The sequence below is a fragment of the Lepisosteus oculatus genome, chromosome 12, assembly GCF_040954835.1.
Source record: "Lepisosteus oculatus isolate fLepOcu1 chromosome 12, fLepOcu1.hap2, whole genome shotgun sequence".
In the NCBI taxonomy this organism is placed as follows: domain Eukaryota; kingdom Metazoa; phylum Chordata; class Actinopteri; order Semionotiformes; family Lepisosteidae; genus Lepisosteus; species Lepisosteus oculatus.
In genome coordinates, this window is record NC_090707.1 from 10869813 (window position 1) to 10890976 (window position 21164).

General features: G+C 38.4%; 1 protein-coding gene across 1 annotated transcript in view; it reads left to right on the top strand.

The window, feature by feature from the left end:
• The window catches only part of tmeff2a (transmembrane protein with EGF-like and two follistatin-like domains 2a), a 75514-nt gene that overhangs the window by 28262 nt on the left and 26088 nt on the right, over window positions 1–21164 (top strand). Inside the window, exon 4 of the mRNA XM_015358810.2 lies at window positions 4292–4318. Coding sequence (XP_015214296.1) covers window positions 4292–4318 — 27 coding nt within the window. The remainder of the gene's footprint in view (window positions 1–4291; window positions 4319–21164) is intronic.

Here is a 21164-nt window from a genome sequence, read left to right on the forward strand (position 1 = left end):
AGACCTTTACAAAAATAGCCAATAGCTGAGAAATATAGAAACCTACAGCTTTGTAAGGACAATTAGGGCATTTCTATAGAAATCTTAAATTTTATTTTTTGTAAGGGGAGTCTCTCATATTGGTTATTATTGGTTCTCCATCTGATGCCCTGTGTTTTGGGGCTGGTAGCACAGGGTAGCTTACCCTTTTATTCCAATGGATGAAGGGCATCTTTGAGATCTCATGGCAGGAGCAGCACCAATCACTGTTTCATGACTTTGTTAACCTTTCAAATTCAATGCAGTGAACTGACTGAAGACATTTAACCTTTGACACTGGCATTCAGATGAGAGTGATTGGATTCCTTTTGTCTTTGGAGAGAAAGGCTGAGATGTCTGTTTTCCAATAAAACCAACATTTAAAAAGCTCAGGGATGTGCTTGGGCACCTGTGGCGCAGATCGTGTCAAGAGAAAATACTTTTCTTCAAGCAATTACAGTAACTTCCCTCTGTCAAATACATATTTCTGTTTGTTTTCTCTTTACATTTTCTCTCTCATACATGAGATGAACTTGAGCTGCATGAGTAATTAGTGTAAAACTAATGGGATCATAAGGCAGAAAACCTTGGAGATGTAAATGAGCCATTAGAAAATGCATCGTCCATTAGATTATTAATTATTGATGTGAATTATCCATGAGCAGAAGTGTTCAAAAAGAGCCTGTTTTTTCAAAAAGCCTTAAATACCTGGAGCCTGTACCAGAGGGATCACAGTATGCCCTTAGTACTGCTTTCAGCTTTGATATTATCTTACTGAGTTACGTGACTAGCTTCTACATCTGAAACAGATAACATATCACCATGCATCTGATTATTTGCCTAGTAAATCAGGAATGAAACATTATACAACACATATATATCAATCTAGCCACCTAATCTGTGTTATTTATGTAACTACCAGGTGATTACAAGATCCACCCCATTTAGCTTGTGAAGTATAGCCCAGTTTTAAATGGCACATTTATATTTAGAAAATGTATTTACTAACATTTCAACCTCAAGATAGCCTTGAAAATAATGTTGTTTCAATTTGTTTGTGTTTTTCTCCTGGTACAATGTTTTAATAAATATGTTTTGATAATTTTTAGTAAACAGACCTAACTTCCCACTATTCTAGCGACTTGCTAATGGTTGTGAATAATATCCCCAGATTGCATTTGAAATACTGAAAGGCTGGCTCTGATTAACTTATATATGCATATCTCCAGACATCAAATCAGATATTTTGGACCTTAAAAGGGCAGTTGTGTATTGTGCCATTCTTCTCTTCTTAATTTGCTTAAGGGTGCGTTGTGCATCAACTGCTTTATGTCTAACTAAGCCCTGATGTGGTTAATTAAACTCATACTTAAGCCTTCGACATCCTTTCGGCCAGGCATCTGGAGTCTCCTTTCATACAAATATGAAGATTCAGTGGCTCTGCAAATGGCATAACTGAGATCTTCATTCAGAAGAAAAATTTGTTTACCCAGTGAACCATCACAGTTAATGCCAAAAGTGCCTGGCATTTAATGCTGGCATCCTGGACCAGCATTTTCGCAGGCTTGTTTCTTAATTACCAGCTGCTGCAGGAGAATAAAATGTATCCAAGCCTTCTAATAAGCAATAGTTATCCGTAAGGGATAGCAGGTCAGGCAGAATTTGATAAAAATAACAAATGTGAAATATAACACGGAAGATGGCATATTAATTGTGACATTGATCACCCCAAGTTGTCCAGTTACAAAGTTCTCTATTACAATCAATCAGACAGCTGTATCTGTGTTTACACTAAAAGATAGAGAGGTCAGGAAATTTAGCAATTGATCAAGCATTTGTAGCCATGGAAGGACGGACAGACCATTTAGGGTCATAAATCACTGGGATGTTGATATAGAAAGTGGCATTGTGAAATGGATCATTAAAATAATTCATCATTCCACCTTTTCCTTTCAGTGCTCAGATGGTTTTGATGTATGGATAGAAAAGCAGACACAGACAAATAATTTGGGCAATTAATTCAACACATCTCTGTGTTAAAGGATGACAGGGGAAGATAAAAACCAAGACAGAAAGACTGACAGGCAATTTGGGATGTAAACAGAGCGTGCTTGTGAATGCATAATGCCGATGGGTAGTGTCATTCCTGCATCAGTGCTGAGCGGCTGGGATGTAGAAACCGCAAGATGCAATGACAGGAAATCATCCAGACAGAAGGACAGCTTCTCAGTGTACCTATTGTATCAGGACTGTCAGAGTGATCAAGGCAGACTATATAAAATCTGGCACTAAGCTCTAGAAGACAGTTGTCCAGAAACTATCCCTTACTTTTTGAAATCCACTTTGTTCCGTGATGGAAAGAAAGAACTTGTATAGAAAAAGTAAGAGCTTAGTGTATTTTAATTTCTAGATTTGTAAAATAATTGTATGTTTCTTCACAAGCCCTGTTATGGCAGTACTGGCTCAAGTCTGACAGAGCTCCACATGTCAATACACAGAAGTTATTAATGGTCTGACTGGCTTATGGCCCTACAATTTCCAACTCTCTCTAAATGACTCTGATACTGATGTATACTATCCAGCAAGATATATTAGCAGTGGGATGGGAAACGTCATCCTTGCTGTTAGTTTGGGAAAAGAAACATTAGAAACCTATCTGTTGACATCTGTTGCACCTGCACTACCAGAGCAGAGCAGCACCAAGGACAAACAAAAGTTAGCATTCATTTTAGGCATGTTTGTGATGTGGAGATTGACCATCTTCTCCGGGCTCAACAGGCAGGGTTTTGCAGATGAGCCAATGCACTTTGTCCAGATGGTGTGAAAATCAAATGAGCAGCCCATATCCACAGAGCTCTACAGCAGAACGGCTGTCCCCTCATTTATAGTTTTATTATTGGCATTTGCTGGCAGTAGGACTCACTCTTCACTGCTCCATCACTTTCCAAACCTGTTCAATCATAGGATCATCTATATTTTGTCATCTAGCCACTACAGGGATAAAAAAGAAAAAAAGCTTTCTTTGATATTTATGATAACTTCAGCAAAAGGAATAAAAACTATCGATACCATTGTTCAATGCAGCAATAAACAAGGTTGAATTTTTCTTGTTCTGTCCTTTCAGCCCTTAGGGGCTGCTTGTAGGGCCAGGAATCCAACCAGAATAAAACACACTGAGATGTTATTCTGCTTATACCGAATGTTTATTTGTTACACCTGTATAATTCATATTTTCTTTTCTTTCTGTCAGATTCACTTTTAGCCTAGTGATCAGGATGTCCAACAGAGCTACTTCACTCTATATTCAGATGCCAGACTGAGATAGAGTTGTAGGGAGAAAAAAACAGAAATCAGTGAAATTGTTTTTTGCTTTGAAAATTGGAACAGGCCTGAGAAAATGGGGTTCAAAAATCACTATGGTGGTGCTCACACTATAAGCCTGGACAGTATATTGACTTTTCATGTTGAAATATTATTTAAATATGTTTACATTCAGAACAACTGGGATGAAACATCCTTGCTTTCCTAAAAGATTTTACAGAGCGTAGAATGACTGTAAGGTCTGTTTCTCTAAAGTCATTACTGTACCCAGAGTACTGAAGAAATATGCAGTTTCAAATAATAACATCACTCACTCTCTCAGCTCATCAGCACTTCCTGAAATGGGTCTCTTACATTGACATTTATGAGTACCAAATAAGACAGCAAGACATTTTTTCATCCTGGTAGTTTCCAGAAATCTTGGGAAAGGGAAAAAGATGTGACTTGTGTTTAGCTTTAAATGATTGGGCACCAAACAATAAATGCCAGGAGATTCAGAGCTATTGTTCAAATAAGCTAAACAAACAGATTATCCCTTCTCTGTTGCATTGGTTGCTAACGTGCTGGAGTGCAACACTGTCTATTTTTAAGAGTGAAATTGTGTATGCATGTCCTTGTGGCTTGGATTGGAGATTCAAGGCCAACAGCCCTCACTGTATCCTCTTTAAAAACATTTTCCTTTGCTTGTCAAACTGAATTGCTAGAATTAGTTTCCGTTTTATTGGCAACGCTGTTGTTATACTGGATGGCTTTGTATACAAATATACTAATACAAAGACACTGGAAATGATTCATTCCAGTAATACCTAGCATTTTCTTGGCTGTGTCAAGAGATTGAGCTGACTTTCGGATACCTATATTTTCATCAGTATGTCATATTTCTAGATGCTTTGCTGTGTACATTTATAATTAAAATTAATAGGTTCTTAAAGTGTTTCTTTTTCTTTTTCAGATGCAGGATCAGGCTCTGGGGATGACGGTAAGAAATTCGCTATATGTTAATCCACATCATATACACAATACCATATTGGCATTTCTGTATGTGCACTTATACAGTATTTTGTAGCATAGTGGAGAAGATAGCAGATTCCTAATAAGAGCTAATTTGATGTTTACAAGTAGTTTTCATTTTGAGAGATCAGTATTCAGAAAATATGGAATAGGAAGCATGTTTTTCACAGTGATGGAACTATTATTCTACTATATTTGTATTAATATGATAAATGAAGCAGATGAAGAAAAAGTGTCTTAGCTGGGCTTGACAGGATGAGGATCTATCTAAAAGAAAGACATAGGCAAGAAGGAGGTTCTCAGTAAATAAAATGTCTTCATTGTCCTGAATATCTGTAAATGTCTACTAACTGTTTTTGCTTTGACAACACTGTTATTCATTGGTCATGCCAATAAAACTCTTTGAACTGGAAAAAAAATAATTTGACAGGGACAGTTACATGAGGTGGTGAAAGCAAGATGGAGAGGTGCTGGTGGAAGAGAAGAGAAAGTGGGGGTGTAGAAATGGCAGTGAAGAAGAAGGTTTTATAAGGAAAAGGGGAAGGTGGCAAAAAACAGTTAAACACATAACTAAGGGAAAGGGAAGACAGGATGGAATGATAAAGATGAAGGATATACTGTATAGAAAGATATAGCGCTTGGAACTGCAGAGACAGTTTTGTTGAAGAGAAGAGATAAGACCCAGAGGGAGGAAGTGGAGTGAGATGAAGAGAAAGATAAGCTTGGAGGAAGACAGGAGGGGGAAGCTGATAAGGGGAAAAGAGGGAAGAGTAAGAAAGAGGGGGGAGGGAGGAAACAGGGTGATAAGAAATAAGATAGCAGAGAGTGGGCGATGGAGAGATAGAAGAGAAAAAATATAGGAAAGAATATATAAATGTATTCTCATTATATATATAAATATAGGACGTAGGAGAGAAAAAAGAGAGTGATGAAGCAGGGACATAGAGAGAACAGTAGGTTAAAGAGACAAAGAGAAACAGAAAAAAGTACAATATAGGAGAGATAACATCAAGCGTATTTTAATGGCCCGGGATGAATAATGTATGAGGAGGAGTCATTCACTTCTCAGCAGCTCTGTCACACTCTGCTGTCCCTGCTTCACAGCTGAATTTTCCTGAAGTGACTTTTTTTTTTGCAGCTTAAGTGTTGAGGCACACAGAGACTGCCAAGCGTCAGTTTTTGGAAGATTGATTCTTGGAGCAGTGGAAGTGCTGAAGAGCACTTCCACTGTCCTAGTACTCTGCAAGACATTCTCCGACAGGAGCTGACAGGAGTAGATCCCAAATGGGGTACTGAAGTAATCGGTGGCATTAGTTTCTTTGTTTACTCTAGAGCCTCAGAGGGTCTCATCTTGAGTCAAGATTCAGTCCTGCAGTACACTATGGGTTCAATCTACATTATATCATTTACTACTGTACTTGCACGTGTCACTGGATTCTCCATGTAGTGATGATCAATTGGCCTGAGAATTGTCCAGGGTTGAGTTGGCTTCAGTGGATCAGAGTGTCCTTGGCTTGCAAAATCCCTGATATACTGGGGTGCCAGATCATTCGCTCCTGTCAATACTAACTCAGCTGTGGCTCTGTGGGGTTCACAGTGTGAAAAGCAGCAGATGGCTCCGATACTATATGGTGTTGACGGAAAGTGTGTACAGTGCTTCCATGCTGGACAGAGGGTCATAGCAGTGAAGGGAAAGGATGTGTGTGTATAAACAAAAAGTAATTTATTCTGGATTTTTTAAACAAAAAGTGCCTCTGTAACTTAATTCGGCTATCCGCAGAACAGCTAAGGATTCCCTCAACGACTCTGTTTTCCTTTCATTCAAGACTCCTTAAATGAAGCAGAGATAAAATACTCTTAAGTGTTTCAAACTGCTCTCTTTGCCCCATTTTCACATTGAAGCCATCCCTGGTGGTGTGTGGTATTTGAGAGTCTGAGCAATCAGGACAGATACAGGCACCCCATGGTTTTTCCCTATCAGGCCTATCAGAAAAGGATAAGAGCACCAATAAAATAGTTAAGTCTCTGGTACATGGTGCTGGAGGGGAATAAAATGCTTTGTTGTGCTAAGTGTTACATAATCAACCACAGTCAATAAATGGAACATTTATTAGATTACCTAATTGAATCAACAGTAAAAGAAACAAGCTGGATGAAGTGAGAAGCACTTGATTTCATTTCTGAAATAACACAACTTTCTGGTTGGCCTCTTATACTCCTGAGCATGGTGTGGCTATAGAGGGAAAATCGCTGATATTGTTCTCCATGAGAGACATGAGTTTCAAGGCCTGGTTTGAGTGTAAGAATAGATAATGATAGCAGTAAAACATTGTGATTGGAATTTACAAATGCTATATTTAACTTAATGATGAGTGTTCTGCATTCTTCCTTTAGTAAAGTATTTAATGTTTTATTTCTCTACTACATGTAATGTTGTAGAGTTGTAATCTTCTAAAGCCTGCTCATGTGCCCAGGCAGCAGTATAGAGTAGAGGTTATGGCTCTCGGCTTGCAACTGGAAGATGTGGAGCACTTCTGTTGTTCCCTTTAAGTGTGTGTGAGTAAGGTACACATTTGTTTCAGTAAAATGTTCAGCTGTATAAATGGGTATACTGTAAATATAAGTTGTTTTGGATAACAGCATCAGATGAATTAATTAACACTTTTTGTACATATTTGAGAAGTTCTAATACTCTTTTTTTTGCATTTTGCTGCTGTAATATCTCCTTGTCATCTCGTTAAAAATGTGTGATTCAAATCCCTTGAAACAGAACACTGTTTAAGTTGTGCAAAGTCTCACTGTGAGACTGTATTGATTATTTTTTATTAGGGTAGTAATAATAGGGTGTTACTTTTTATTGATATTCCAGTAAATAAAAAAGTGCTTGACTTAGCACCCTTAAAATCAAATCACTAAAAAATGTGTGGGTTTACAATACTTATTTACCAGTACTGATAAGACTTTCTAATTCATCCCCCCAGGTCATGTATTCAGAATTGTCCACTGAAATAACCACCACTTGGCTTTGTTTCACACTGTCAATCAAAGCTTTTCACACATTTTCAATAATAGCTTTACCTAGCTCCCTGGCAGTGTCACGCTGAGATTGTGCATTACTTTTAAAAGCTTCAATTTGGAGGAGCTTTGAAAGATTGCGCCTTTCACTCTTTCCTTTGCACTCACTGACTTTTTTTTCCAAAGAGAAGCAGTACTGAACTCCCCTGAAGAGCTGCCAAAAATGCTGTTGCTCTGACACATTTGGCAGAAGTATGAATTTTGCCTTTTATTGCTACAAGTAGTTTTTAACGTGGACTATGGCGGACTTATAAAAGCCCACCTCAGCAGATCTTTTGTGAACCGTGCATGAGTTCTGCATGAAAGACTAGCCTTCTGCCTTTGGCTTGCAAGGCCACCGAGCATTTTGAGGTCCAGAAAAAAGCAGCAGGGAACTACCATTGTTCTTTTTCTTGCAGTGCAGGGAGAAGCCAGTTTCAGAAACTGTCCAGACTTGCAGGTATTGAATATGACATTTTAATAACCCTTTATGGCCTGTTAGTCCTGCCAGTAGAAAAGCTTTGTGAACTCTGAATCTAGGGTTCCGGTTTGATGGGACTGCAATGGAATGTCAAAAGACATTAGACTGCAGAATCAAGGTGAAATCTAACCAGAGCTAGTCTCCCAAAGAGCCTGTGTAAATTTTGTTCCACTAAAAAGTGGAATGTCTCCCACATTCAAGGTGCACACTCTGCAAAGTTTTCCTTTTGTAATTTTTTTTCTAGGTTTTGCCACATACTAATAAATACGTTTTTTTCATAGAGCATTCTCTGTAGATGGTTCATTTTTGAATGTATCTCACTCATCTTTAAAAATGTTTAAGACTGATAATTGTATACATCTAGTATAGCAATATGCACCCTTTTTATAAAACAGCCAAAACAAACCTACAGTATTAACAAAAGAATTTCTGAAGAGACCTGACAGGACTTTTATGTCCAGTTGACTGTAAATATTGTTGTACGACAATAAAAATTTGCATTTTTCATTTGTTACTTATTTTTTTTTATTGTAAATTCAAGCAGCAAGTTTACAGTACCAGAACACTTTCACAGTTTTTTCCCTCATGAACTCCCAGTGAGTGTTCTGTTTGGTGATTAGAAAGCAAATGCATCTTCTGCCAAGTCTAGTTGGAAAATATCAACAGTCTGGTTGGCATTTCCCTCATTGTAACAGATAAATTAACCAAATGCCAGAATATTTTTAACATCTGGGTAGAGTAAATTGTACTTGTCGTCCCAGTGCTCCTAAGTTTACATACAGTACTCTACTAAAAAATATTTTTCCCCTTTTCATCTCTTGATAGCTCTCTGTTGTTCTCTTGTGTTATAATGCTATGTGCTGTACACCCTCTATTGCTAGGGGTAATATAAAAGATAACAAGCCTATAAATGCAGTTAGGGGTCATCACAGCAGGACATTAGCCAATTCTACCTCTGTCCCCAAAATCCTCCCTCCTTCCTCGGTTCTTTTAAGTTGCCACAACACTTACTGAGGACTTTTCACAAGCTTGAAAAGGAAGCAGTTTAATTTAGTGACCTTGAAATAGTCTAAGAAGAAGAAGAATGTAGAAATAAATACTGTTTGTCCTCACAGGCCCTTCCTCTTTCTTTCTGTTTGATCATGTAACCATGGCAACAAGGTTACAGTTTAAAAACGTGATAGAAGGATTTCTCACAAGGAAACACTGACCAAATGTTGCTGTTATATGAAAATTGATGTTCTATCAAGGTTATCAACTGCAAACGAAGGTTTTTTAAGTAATGGCTGTCCCCCAAGCCCGTCTACATTGTATGGGTGACAGGACCTTCTCCTGTTATCCCCCCAAGCTCTGGAACTCTCTCCTTAAGGATATCAGAGAGTCATCTTCTCTAAACTCCTTCAAATCCGGAATCAAAACCCTCTTCTTCAGAAAAGCCTTTACTTAACTGGTTCCATTCTTCAACACTCTGCTTTTCTTAGTACCACCATCCACGGTCTCCTCTATATATTGTAATTGTTTTATCTTATGTATTCTTATTTATTGTTGTCATCCTGTAAAGCGCTTTGAGAAGCCACCTTTAATGGCCCTATATAAAATAACGTTTATTATTTATTTTAATGACTTTCTAAACTTTGTGACTGTATTTTCAGACAACAAGGCTAGTTGAGTTAAACAAAGTATAACTTAGGAATGGTTTCTAACCTCAATTAGCACTGTCAGTCCTGCCAGGGATGGGTAACTGATGTCCCAAAGTTCCTGAGGGGACTGTGGTTTTTCTTTTACCTGTCATGTAATTTCTTAAGAAAACTAGTTATTTGGATAGGTTAGATTGCCTTTTATAGGTCTTAATCAGTTGATTTTTGGAAAATCTGTAAAACTTACAGAACCTCATTTGCTCATCCCCAGGTCCTGGCTAGCTTCTCTGGTCCAATATCAGATTGGAAAATTTAAGGTTCAACATTTGGGTTGCATATACAGTATCATACCGTATATGTACAGTACTGTTAGATCCATTTCTCTTCAGTTCCACTAGCAGTGTGATTCTATGTTTTAAAGCCTGCATTGCTCCATTTTTTAAACAAATGTTTTATCAATACTATTGCATATAGTATGATCACGTCAGACTTAGAAACAATTTCACTGTTGTTTCAGTGTCTTGTGAGACAAAGGTTAATGACTTTTCAGGCACCAAAAAAAAAAGAAATACATTCATCTGGAAAATGCAACTTCTATGGATACACTGCTCTCACTCTGTCACATGTTTGGATACACTGGCAGCTCCTCTTGTGAACTAAACATATTAATCATAATAATGGAGGTGGAGAAAGTCTGCATTTTGTATTTTTTATTTTACTGTCAGTAAATAAACCTCAATCCAAGGTATGTACCTTGTATGGAAATCCAGGTGGTGTAAGAACATAATAAAGGTTTGTAAATGAGATGAACCCTTTCAACCCATCCAGCTCGTTTGGTAGTAGCTAATTGATCTAAGCACCTCATCCAGATGTTTCTTGAGGAAAGTCATGTTTTAACAATAAGGATGGGTTGATTGTTCCATACACCCACGACCCTTTGAGAAAAGAAGTGTCTCCTCTTCATGTGTTAAAAGAGGACAAGATCTCACCGGCTTGTCAGCTCAAATTCCAGTCTACAATGAAGATTTTTTCTATAATTAGTTATATTGGGGAGCTCCATCACTATACAGGATGCAAAGAAACAGAGGTTGATCACATTCTGAAAAGCAGAACGAAAGACAAAACTCAACATTTCAGCTATGGAAACGAAAAAGAAAGACACCTAAAGAATGCTTCACAGATTAAACAGTTTTTTTATTTTCTACTTTTCAGTTTAGAATTAACCTCTACTTGTCCCTTTTTAACATTATATAACAGGAGCTGCAGCTGTACAGCAGAAGTTCGAGCTGTGTTGCTTGCAGGCAAACAACAGCCTCTAGCACAGAAGAAGCCAAGGTTCCAGTAAAAGAGCAGGTGCTGACTACAGTACTGTATAGCATTGAATCCCTGCCCTGACCTGTCACTCTGGGCTGTGCGTGGCTGTAGAGTTGAAGAGCTGCTGTCTTCTTTAAGATTTCCAAATTCTGAGCTACAGTATGCAGAACAACTTTGAAATTTCCAAAACCTCTCCTGGAAAAAAAAGGTGTAATCAAGAAGCATATTTGTTCTTCTTTAAGCTGTTAAGCTGATAGGTGTTTTGAGTGTTATTCACTTTATTGATTCTTTCTCAATGGATCCTCTGCTTCTGGAAATTCATCCTTACACCACATCTGGCTGTGTCTTGAAAATCAAGGTCTTTACATTGTCTACAAGACAACAAATAGCAGTTAACAATGAGCCTTCAGGTGGTATGTGAACAGCCAAGTTCCCCTTCACCTCTTCTGCTCAAACTCAGAATTTAGCAGGATGTTACTTCCGGAAACAAACTATAAATTTCATAATGATCTTCTCTCTCTCACATTCATCTTTCTACATCCCCCTGCTCTATCTTTGCTGCTACTCCTTTATAGCTTTTTTTTTACTATGTCCTAGTGGGTTCTATCCACCATTTCTTTGTACTAGGGCAAAGTGGATTGTCCTTAGCCAAGTGAAATAAACCAAAACGTCTTCTGCTTAGCTCCTCAGTAAACATTCTTAAATTAATTATGCTGAGCAGTAAGTGTGAGCCTGTCATGCTATTGATTAGACCTCTCTTAGGACATGAAAGACATCTGTTTCATGCATCATTAGTTTGCAAGGCAAAGTAACATACAAAAAGCAAGTCAATGCAAATGGTTTAGAATTAGTTTCTGGTTATGGTTAGAGCAAAGATTAAGGTTGGAACCAGAGTCAGAATTAGGGTAAACTTTGTAGCTAGATGTTAGAGAATGAGGTTTGGAACTAGTGTGTTAGGTTAAGTATATGTGTTGCTGTTTTGCTAGAATTAGGTTGGAATAGATGGCCGTAACACAACACCGCATAACTGCTCTCCTGCCAGAAAATATATTTTTTCACTAAATCCACTGCACCATGGCTGTGACATTAGTTTTAAGAAGAGATATTTCAAATTGCTTTTGTTCACTTTTCTGCTGTTCTCTACTTTTATTTCTGATTAATTTGGACTTCTTTTGCTTATGGATTTCAGTAGTATTAAAGTTCAATCAAAAGTGTCTTTATTCCTGACAACAGGCAGTGAGATTCTCTGGTTCACCTGAACAGCGAAATCTCTATAGAGTATTGTTCTAGGTGATTTTCAATAGCCTGTTTTGTTGATCCAACCAGCCTGTGCACCATCCCAATAATGATTTTTGTGACTACAGCATCTGCTGGGTTTCATTACATCTGGGCTCCTGAGGTCTTAATTGAACCCTTATTTTAAAAAAGTGTGATGTATTCCATATTATTCTTCCTGTCCTCAAAATTTGCAGTATCCTACTTCCCAATATTCACAAGTAAATTTTAAATCTTTCACATTTCCAGGGTTGCAAAATGAAAAACTAATTAGATTTCTGTAGTAAATTATTCATTAATCTGAGCTTATATTAAATAATTAAGAAATCATGGACAACCAGCAAAATATTTCACCTGAATTGCAAACATCCTCAATCAGTTTGGTATTAAAAAGCAAAGGGTCACATTCTTCAAGACTAGAATGTCAGGTAAATTTCCATAATTTCAGTTACAACCTAAATGATGCATGGGTTAACCTTGAACACTTACAGTACCTTTCAAGTAGGAAATTTCATTTCATCAAATGTATTTGACACATCCTGTCTGAAAGAACTCTAGTATTTATTTTCAACAATTTGTCTATGCATCACAAGTTTCAGAGATTTCTTTGGAAGTTTCGAAGCACAGTCACAACAGAATACCCATTCCACATTGTTTTCTTTATTCATGCTGTATCTACTTGATTTTTAACTGTGGTGAAAAACTTTGAGGCCAAATTAATATACGTGGTGCATATAACAATGTTTTAGATGCTCTTAATGGTCAGATCTATAAAAAATATCCTCTATATATATACACAAAAATGAAAATGTTGATTGTTATTACTGTCACTGAGATTAGTGAAACAATCTAATTTGAATTCCCATTACCTTTCAGACTTTTTAGGTTCTTATTGTAGAACCCTATTATAACTGAGACAGAACAGCATGCTGGTGCTGTACTGCAGCTGTTTTATGCCTGTATGACTGTGCTAACCTTTCTAGCACAGGGAAAGGAAATATAAAGGAGACAAATTTGATTTCAGTGTTTGTCTTGTTGCTCTGTCGCATGTCTAGTTTCTTAAGAAGTAGCAATGATGAAAAGATTGGCTCATCTGCATTGATAACATGTAAATCTTCAATAAACACAGGATTTGGACAGCTGGTAAAGAAAATAAAACAAGATCTTGTCTCAGGGGTTATTGGATAGACTAACAGCCAGTGACAAAAAAGCACACTGTATTATTACATTGCACTGAGATCAACTGCATTTTAGAAAAATAACGATGATGTAACTTTTTTTGGTGTCTTAGTCTTTAAAATAAGACTAAGACACCACAAGTAATACAGATCTTATTGGAGCTGTGTCTGCGTTTGAAAGGCTGGTAACCAATCTCAAATTGCAGGATTAAGCATGGATTACTATGCCTCTAAACTGAATTATATGATTTTTTTTTCTGTTGGACAATAACTAAATGTAGCAGCCTCCTCTTAGCCAGTATCACTGGTGAGAGAATGTGACAGAGTTGGAGACAGACAGATTTGGCTACTCTTCTCTAAGTTTGTGCTCTGCATTTCTGTTCAGATTGTATTTAACCTTTCATTGATTCCATTTTCCACTGTTGCGTGTTCCACCTTCAATGTTCTGAATTGTTTTCTTTGTGTCCTATTGGTTAACAGAGAGCAATCTTGTGATCACCTTTTCATTAAATTACAGGTTTATATTGCTAATGAGCTTTTCATATTCAGTCGAAACACAAATACACGTTTTTTTTTTGTTTTCTTTTCTCTGTTGCACTCTTTCCCTGGGAATTTAGTGGAGACTGAGTCCTAAAAGCCACTCCAATCTTCGGGAGGGATCTGGCACTCAGATCAAAGGCAGGCGACATGAGGGCGGACTCAGTCAGTCCCAGTGATAGCTCCATGAGATACAGGAATTAGGAGGATTTAGTGCAAAATCCACTGTAATACCCTTTGTCTCAGAGAGGAGCTGGGGCTCTGAAACATCAATCCCACCGATTCGTGCTGTACTCTCAAGAGAAGACAGATGTCAAAACGTTTCTTTCCAGATTAGTTTGTAAAAACAGTAATTGCCTGTAGGAAGTCTATGGCCAATTTGGGGAGAGAAAAAAAAAAGAAGTACATGAAAAATGTGAGACCATAGCAGTGCACATCCATCATGAGAAAATCTATGACTTCCAAGGACTGTGGCAACCAGGAACCTATCCAGAAAGCATAAAGTGCATGAAAGAACTGTACTTTGCATGGAGTGCCAGTCCTCTCAGGCCACAGTCCTGTACACAAGGGGAGAATTCGCGTCTTTGGAAGGTGGAAGTTGAAGCACTTGAAGAAAACCAACCTCAGACCTTGAGAGAACATGCAAACTCCACTCAGAATGTGCTCACCCTGAATCCAACACAGGCTCCAAGGCTTGGGAGGCAACTACAACACCTGCTTTGTTACAATCCCACCCCCTGCTGCTGCCACTTCCCATAATATCTTTTTTTCATAAATAACACAAGAATTATTATTTACAGCACATCTTAAAAACAGTCTCTCTGTTTCTAGTCAACCAAAGGAATAATGTTAGCAAGCATTACAGAGTAAAGAACAGCCCTTCTGTGCAGAACAGGGTCATTATTAATGAGCACCTCCATGGTTAAACACTCAGCAGAAAAGGACCTCCAAGGACTAGGATCTACAGAGACAAGATGTCTCTGCACTGTACACAAATGCTAGAATAAGTAATGGTCCATAATTTACTTATCTGCAGGGACAATTTTTGTCCTTTTTTGAAACAGAGGTTTTTTTATATTCTTTTTATTTTGTGCTTGCCTTGTTTTGGCTTTTCCTGTCAGACTCATTCTTTTTTTTCTCCTTGCGATATATTCGCTCGTAGCTGGCCCTAATATAATTGTCTGGTTCTGTCACAGTGAAAAAACACATCAGATAAAGAATGCCGGCTTTTTTTCTGGAGGAATTATTGCCTTGATGGTATCGTCAGGCTTGTTTGCCTGCAGTGTCATCAAAAGCAAATTACAGCTGAGATGTAATGCTGATGACAATCCCCGCAGGCTTCGTGCGGCCTGTCGTAGGCATCTTCTTTGGTTTTTAGCCTCATCTTCGCTCAGTCTTAAAGAGGCAGATAACTCCCAACATACCAACATTTTAGAGAAAATCCTGAAGGGCATGAATTATTTTTTCATCTCTATATCAGGAATTGAGGACAAATCCTACTGTGATTTTATTTTAGAAATCCTCTGAAAGAGTGGAATCCATTAAGTCTGTTAAAACCTTCAATGATTTTAATACTAAAGCTGCATTGACATGTACAGGCCATGGTTATCCATATTTCCTATCCTGTTATTGTGTACTTTAAACAGGAAAGGTCTTTGTTTTTAGGACACACTGCTGTGCTGTGATTCCTGCATGAACACATTTGTACTCAGGGCAAAGCTGTGAGAAAGTGTGTAATAAGACAAAGGTTTTTTAATTATACCCATCTACCATTGATTGTTGATCTTAATTCCATTCCAAATTCTAAAACTGCTTAATGATGTAAGCTATGTCGTGTAAGATAAATACAATATGTTCATTTATTGAAAATGTGCATTGGATATTTATTTTTGGCTAAGTATACAACATGTGGGTATTGTAAAATACTGAAGAGCTGTACAGTTATTTTATTACATCTTGAGGGGGAGGCTAGTGAAGAACAGCTTTTCCTGTTCCATCACCATGCTGTTTGTGTGGGCTGTGACCTGGCAGAGGGATATACCTGGGGCAGAAGATTCTGTTCCCATCCTCTCACCTTGAAGGCTGTGATAAAGCTGAGAACTGCAAGGCACACTGTTCTGAGCCCTGTTAGGTAGAAGTGAACACAGCAAGGCACACTGCTCTAAGCCCAGTCAGGAGTGAATACAGCAAGGCAAACTAAACTGCTCTGAGCCCAGTCAAGAGTGAACACAGCAAGGCAAACTGCTCTGAGCTCGGTCAGGAGCGAACACAGCAAGGCAAACTGCTCTGAGCCCAGTCAGGAGTGAACAGAGCAAGGCAAACTGCTCTGCTGTTACATCTGGTGCACAGCCCATAACCAAGCCCACCATATCTGCAGCACAAGGCAGTTTGGAAGTAGTATCTTTTTCTTTATATACAATTTACCTAATAAAGTAGATTTTATAATTCAAGAGGTATACACAGATGAATTGGTCATGCATTCGACCTTTCATTTTCATTTCAAAGACAGGCAGCAGAAAGAATTGATTAATGCTGGGCATATCTGTTGTGTTAGTACAGCACAGACACAGCAACATAAACAGAAAAGACCTATTATTTTCCAATGCAACAATACACTTGGAAAAAAGGGCACTCACAAAAGCCTGCATGGGAATTGCACAAGGCATGAGCCATTGTATTTTTCTTCTAAGCTCGTACTGCCAAGCCTGGAGTGCTGTAGAGCTGGCTTCTCTAAGATACGACATGTCATGTATTACTCACATATCCCACTGGGAAGAAGTCCTTCATTTTTTTACCGGTGCCCCCAGAGGAACAAGCATCACCACACATCACATCAATCAAACGTTACAGTCACGAACATGAATATTAAAAATGGCACTATGCATATTTCAAGTGATAACCTTAGATCTGTACCCTCAAAACTTTTTGTAGATCACCAAGAGTCATTTTACAGGACTGGACTTTTCTTCAGGCAGAATGAAGGTGTACAGATCCTTCCCTTCCCTCTTCCCTTGGGCCAGGCTTCACCTGGCTCCCTGCATCTATAGGCATTGGTGTAAGGTTAAATCTGTGAAATCTGCTGGGGACTCAGTCAAGCAGTTGCAGTACTGCCTCTTCTTGCTGCTACTTGAACACATTTTTAAATTCGTTTTAGTTTATGTATGTTACAATTCTTTGAGATCCCCTGTCCTGAAAGACACTAGGTGAAGGATGGGCTATGGTTGTTTTTGCATTGGTCATGCTCCTGCAGAGAGCATGGCTGTTCAAGATAGAAGGGACAATCCTCAAGTCAAGCTTTGCAATTGTCTCTTCATAGCTTTCCAGACCATGACAATACCTTACCAGCTTCGCAACTACTATTAACTTTTATACTATAATGCAAACCCAGCACTCTATGATTCTGTCTTTTCTTATTCGAACTTTGTGATGGACAGATGATTCATGTACAATATCCATTCTAAGTAAGCTATATTGACCAAGCATTGATTAATGTGCTATTTCTGATCTTTTATTTTTCACGGATACCGTATAAACAACCTGTTTCTAAATCAAGTGCAAATGTAAGTTCTGTTGGTTATTCTTGGTTGAAAACAGAACCTGAGGCACATTAATATGAAGCTGAGAGAACTCTTCTAAATGCTCATTTGAAGATGAATAGAATAGAAAGGATGTGAGCACCGTGGACAGAGTATTGCCGTACGTCTTTGGCTGTCCTCTTTTTGGGGTTGGTGGCTAGGTCTTATTATCATGTTCCTTTTGGCTGTCTGGTTCTTTTGACTGACAGGAACATTTTTTAGACTTTGTTCCCGTTCTCAGCATGTCCTCAGAAGAGAGGTGATCGGGCCACACGCCTGTGACATTGTCTGCCTGAGCCAAGCTGCTTCACTGAAGTTAAAGCTGAGGATAATAACAGCGGCAGAGAAGGAACAGCTTGTTCGCAAGATATTATTCACAAGTAAGCCCACTTCAAACCAGCAAGGGAATATGCTGCATAATCAGTCAAAGCCTTGAAAAATTGAAGTTAAAATACTAATTCTTTATGAAATCCTTTCCAAGCAGTTAACCCAGTTTAGACCTGTTTTACATTATCTTTTTTGTTTTGTTTTATTGGACTGAATCATGAAGCCTTTTTTTTTCATTTTATTACTCTTTTTTACTTTGAAAACTTCTTTGAAGAACTTTGGAAAATATTTACACAGCTGTGCAAAATGAGTGTTCGTTTCTGAAACTTTCACATTCTTATGAGTGAGCTGTAAGTGAAAGAGCCACTTACACCTGAGGCAGGGCTCACAAGTCTTTCTGGTTGGAGGCCTTTTCTAACAGTTTTATGCAATCATTTTGAATTGCCGAAGTATCAAAGCATGACAATCTCACTCAAAGTGTGTGTTTGTTAGGTATTTCAAAATCTTCCATCTTCAGTACTAAATATGACAAGTGGTATTCTTAAACTGAACACTGATCACTGTGTGTAGGACTCATATTCAGTTATGTTGAACCCTGAGCCCTGAGAGGACGACCAGCCATAGAAGCAGTGAGGAGTGGTGTAAAGCATTCTGGACTCTAGACAAAAGATTCATGAATTTCAATCCCAGATGAGATGCTGGCCGCTGTTGTAACCTTGAGTAAGGTTCTTTGTTCTAATTGCTCTTCTAAGTGCTCTGCCATATAAATAAATATGCTCTCAGTCCTTATAAATGATTGTTTGTTCTCCATTGATGTCCTTTTTAAATAAAAGATTAGATTAAATGTAAAGACATTTTCTAATGTTACTGTTCTAGCCAGTGGGTGAGAGAGAGGCTAAGTTCCGATTTAGCCCACAGAGGCACCGAAGTCAGACTGTTGCCTTAGAGGGCAGAGAAGGTGAGGAAATTAATTTAGTGGTTTTAGGCACTTTATTTTCACTTCTCGTGCTCCTTTTTGGAATGAGTTCTGGCACTGCTGTGAAGCTAGAATCAGTACTCTTAAATCTTTGAAATGCAGTCTTCAGAGATACACTTTTCTGTAGTTTGACTGAAATCTAATTAAATGCCAACTAAATAATAATAATTAGGAAAAAGGAAAATATAAACATAATACAGGAATTCTTCTTATTATCCATCCATTTTCAAGTCGGTTCTTCCAATCCAGTGTAGCAGGGGAGCCAGAGCCTCTCCTGGCAACCAATGGGCGCAAGGCAGGGTACACCCTGGAAGGGACACTTGTCCATCATGGGATACACTCACACCCAGGGCCAGTATTTACAGAAGCTAATTAACCTGCTAGTATGTTTTTGAAATGTGGGAGGAAACTGGAGTACCCAGAGGGAACCAACACAAAGCTGAGCAGCGCATACAAACTCCACACAGATAGCACCCCAGGTCTGGATTTGAACCCAGGGCCCCAGTGCAGCAGCAGTAACAACAACAATAATAAATTATTATTTTGTTATTATTTAGTATAGTAGCATTGGCAGCAATACTTAAAAAAAATAGACCCAATTACATAGCAGCTCTCTCAGCTCGTATCTGTAGCATCGCTATACTCGCATCACTTTAGGGACACAAATGACGTCAAGGCCAAATTCAGATTTATACTGTGTAATTACAGTTTATTAAGGCTCTTACAGGGAACTGCTGTCTTGACTTACCCTGACAGGGAGTGCCAGGGCTGTAGGAATCAGTATGCAAAGGAGCTGTGACCCACATTAATGCCTGCATTAGAACCTGTTAAGAAAACAGCCTACTGGAATCTGACGTTGCGATTTAGGTCTTAGCTGTTATTGAGGACTTCATTTTCCTGTTCATTGCTGTTCCTTCATTGTCTGTTTCATTTTTTCTCTTTGAAGTTGTTTAAAGAAATGTATATTTACATTTAAAAAAACAAATCTTTTTGGAATGTATAATGTTTTATCCATTCTGTGATTCCTTTGGTGTTTACTGCCAGGCGCCTTAATTCGTAGGAAGAGCTTCTCAGAGAGCAGGATATTCAGCCTATCAAATTCATTGAAGCATAGAGGGTTATAGACTCCACAGCCTCAGAGGCTACTGCTGGAGGGATCTCAGTTTCCTGTTTCTGGCTAAGAGAACATATTTGTTTTGTTTCTTGCCTTCAGAGAAAGCATCAGGAAAATCGGATAACCCAATGCAACCATACCCTATGGCCAGCACTCTTTGCCTTATCTGCTCCCAGTTTTGTCTCCACACTCTTCGTTCTGCAAAGTGAATTTTGTGTGATGGATGCTGGCATACTGTATATCTTACACCATGGCAAGGGAAACAGAGGCTACTGTCAGACTGGAGGACAGAATTTAAGTTATTGTTGGAATATATCTGATTAACTGTCATGCTGTTACTCTGTGTATTTGGGTCAGCCTTCTGAATAACCTGGATAACTGCAAAAACAGGGGATTAATATTCAAGCTATAGTAGAACTGGAACACAAGCCAATGTTTTCTCTAGACAGTGGAAATCCCTGAATAAAGTAACTAAACTTTATACGATATCAACATTACCCAGAAATACCTTATAATATTTTCCTTATATTTATTATGTATTTTATGAGCCATCTGACAGCTAATTTCTAAGGTGACCTCATTCCTGTTATCTTAACACATAAGTGGACTTCAGCTTCTCTTGCTTTTGTTCCAGCATCTTTCAGGAGCTTTACAAAAGGTCAGAAAAGTTAAATCTGCACTGGCAAAAATCATGATTGACACGTGCAATCAAATCAGCATCTCATACAATCAGAGCAACTCTGTGAATGAGCTGGCAGATTTGCATGATTCCAGTATGGTGTTAATGAGACAAGAGGTGGCTGATTGCCATTTGGCTGCTCATTGTTTCCAATTGTCACCACAGAAAGCACCAATAGGTTACATTTGCACCCTCTCTCTTCACCTGTCACCTCTAAACAGGACAGAAAGAGGACGAAAATGAGCAAGGAAAATAATAGGCAGCTCCAGAGCCAATTCCGACTGCAATCAGCTTTCGGCACGGGGCGGGAAATGCATTTATATGATGTAAGATTGATTGTGAAGTTCCTCTCTGCCCGCATATTGATTGCTTTTCAAAGTGGGTTCTGTGACTGAATTTTTAATTTAACTCTTATGTAGCTGTTTATTTGAATACTTCATTCCATGACTTCCTTGGAGACCTCAACTCTGCAGTGTTCAAGGTGGAAATTTAACCTCTCACACATTTAGAATGACTATATTGTGTGCTGCTGGTGTACAAACATGTTTCTCTAATGGTGAGCTTTGCAGTTTTATTTTACACCTTAAAATTGTAACCATATTTCGAGGTGTGCTGAGACCAGGCTTCTTTGCTATCCTGGATTCTTTAAAGGGCAATGGTTAACACA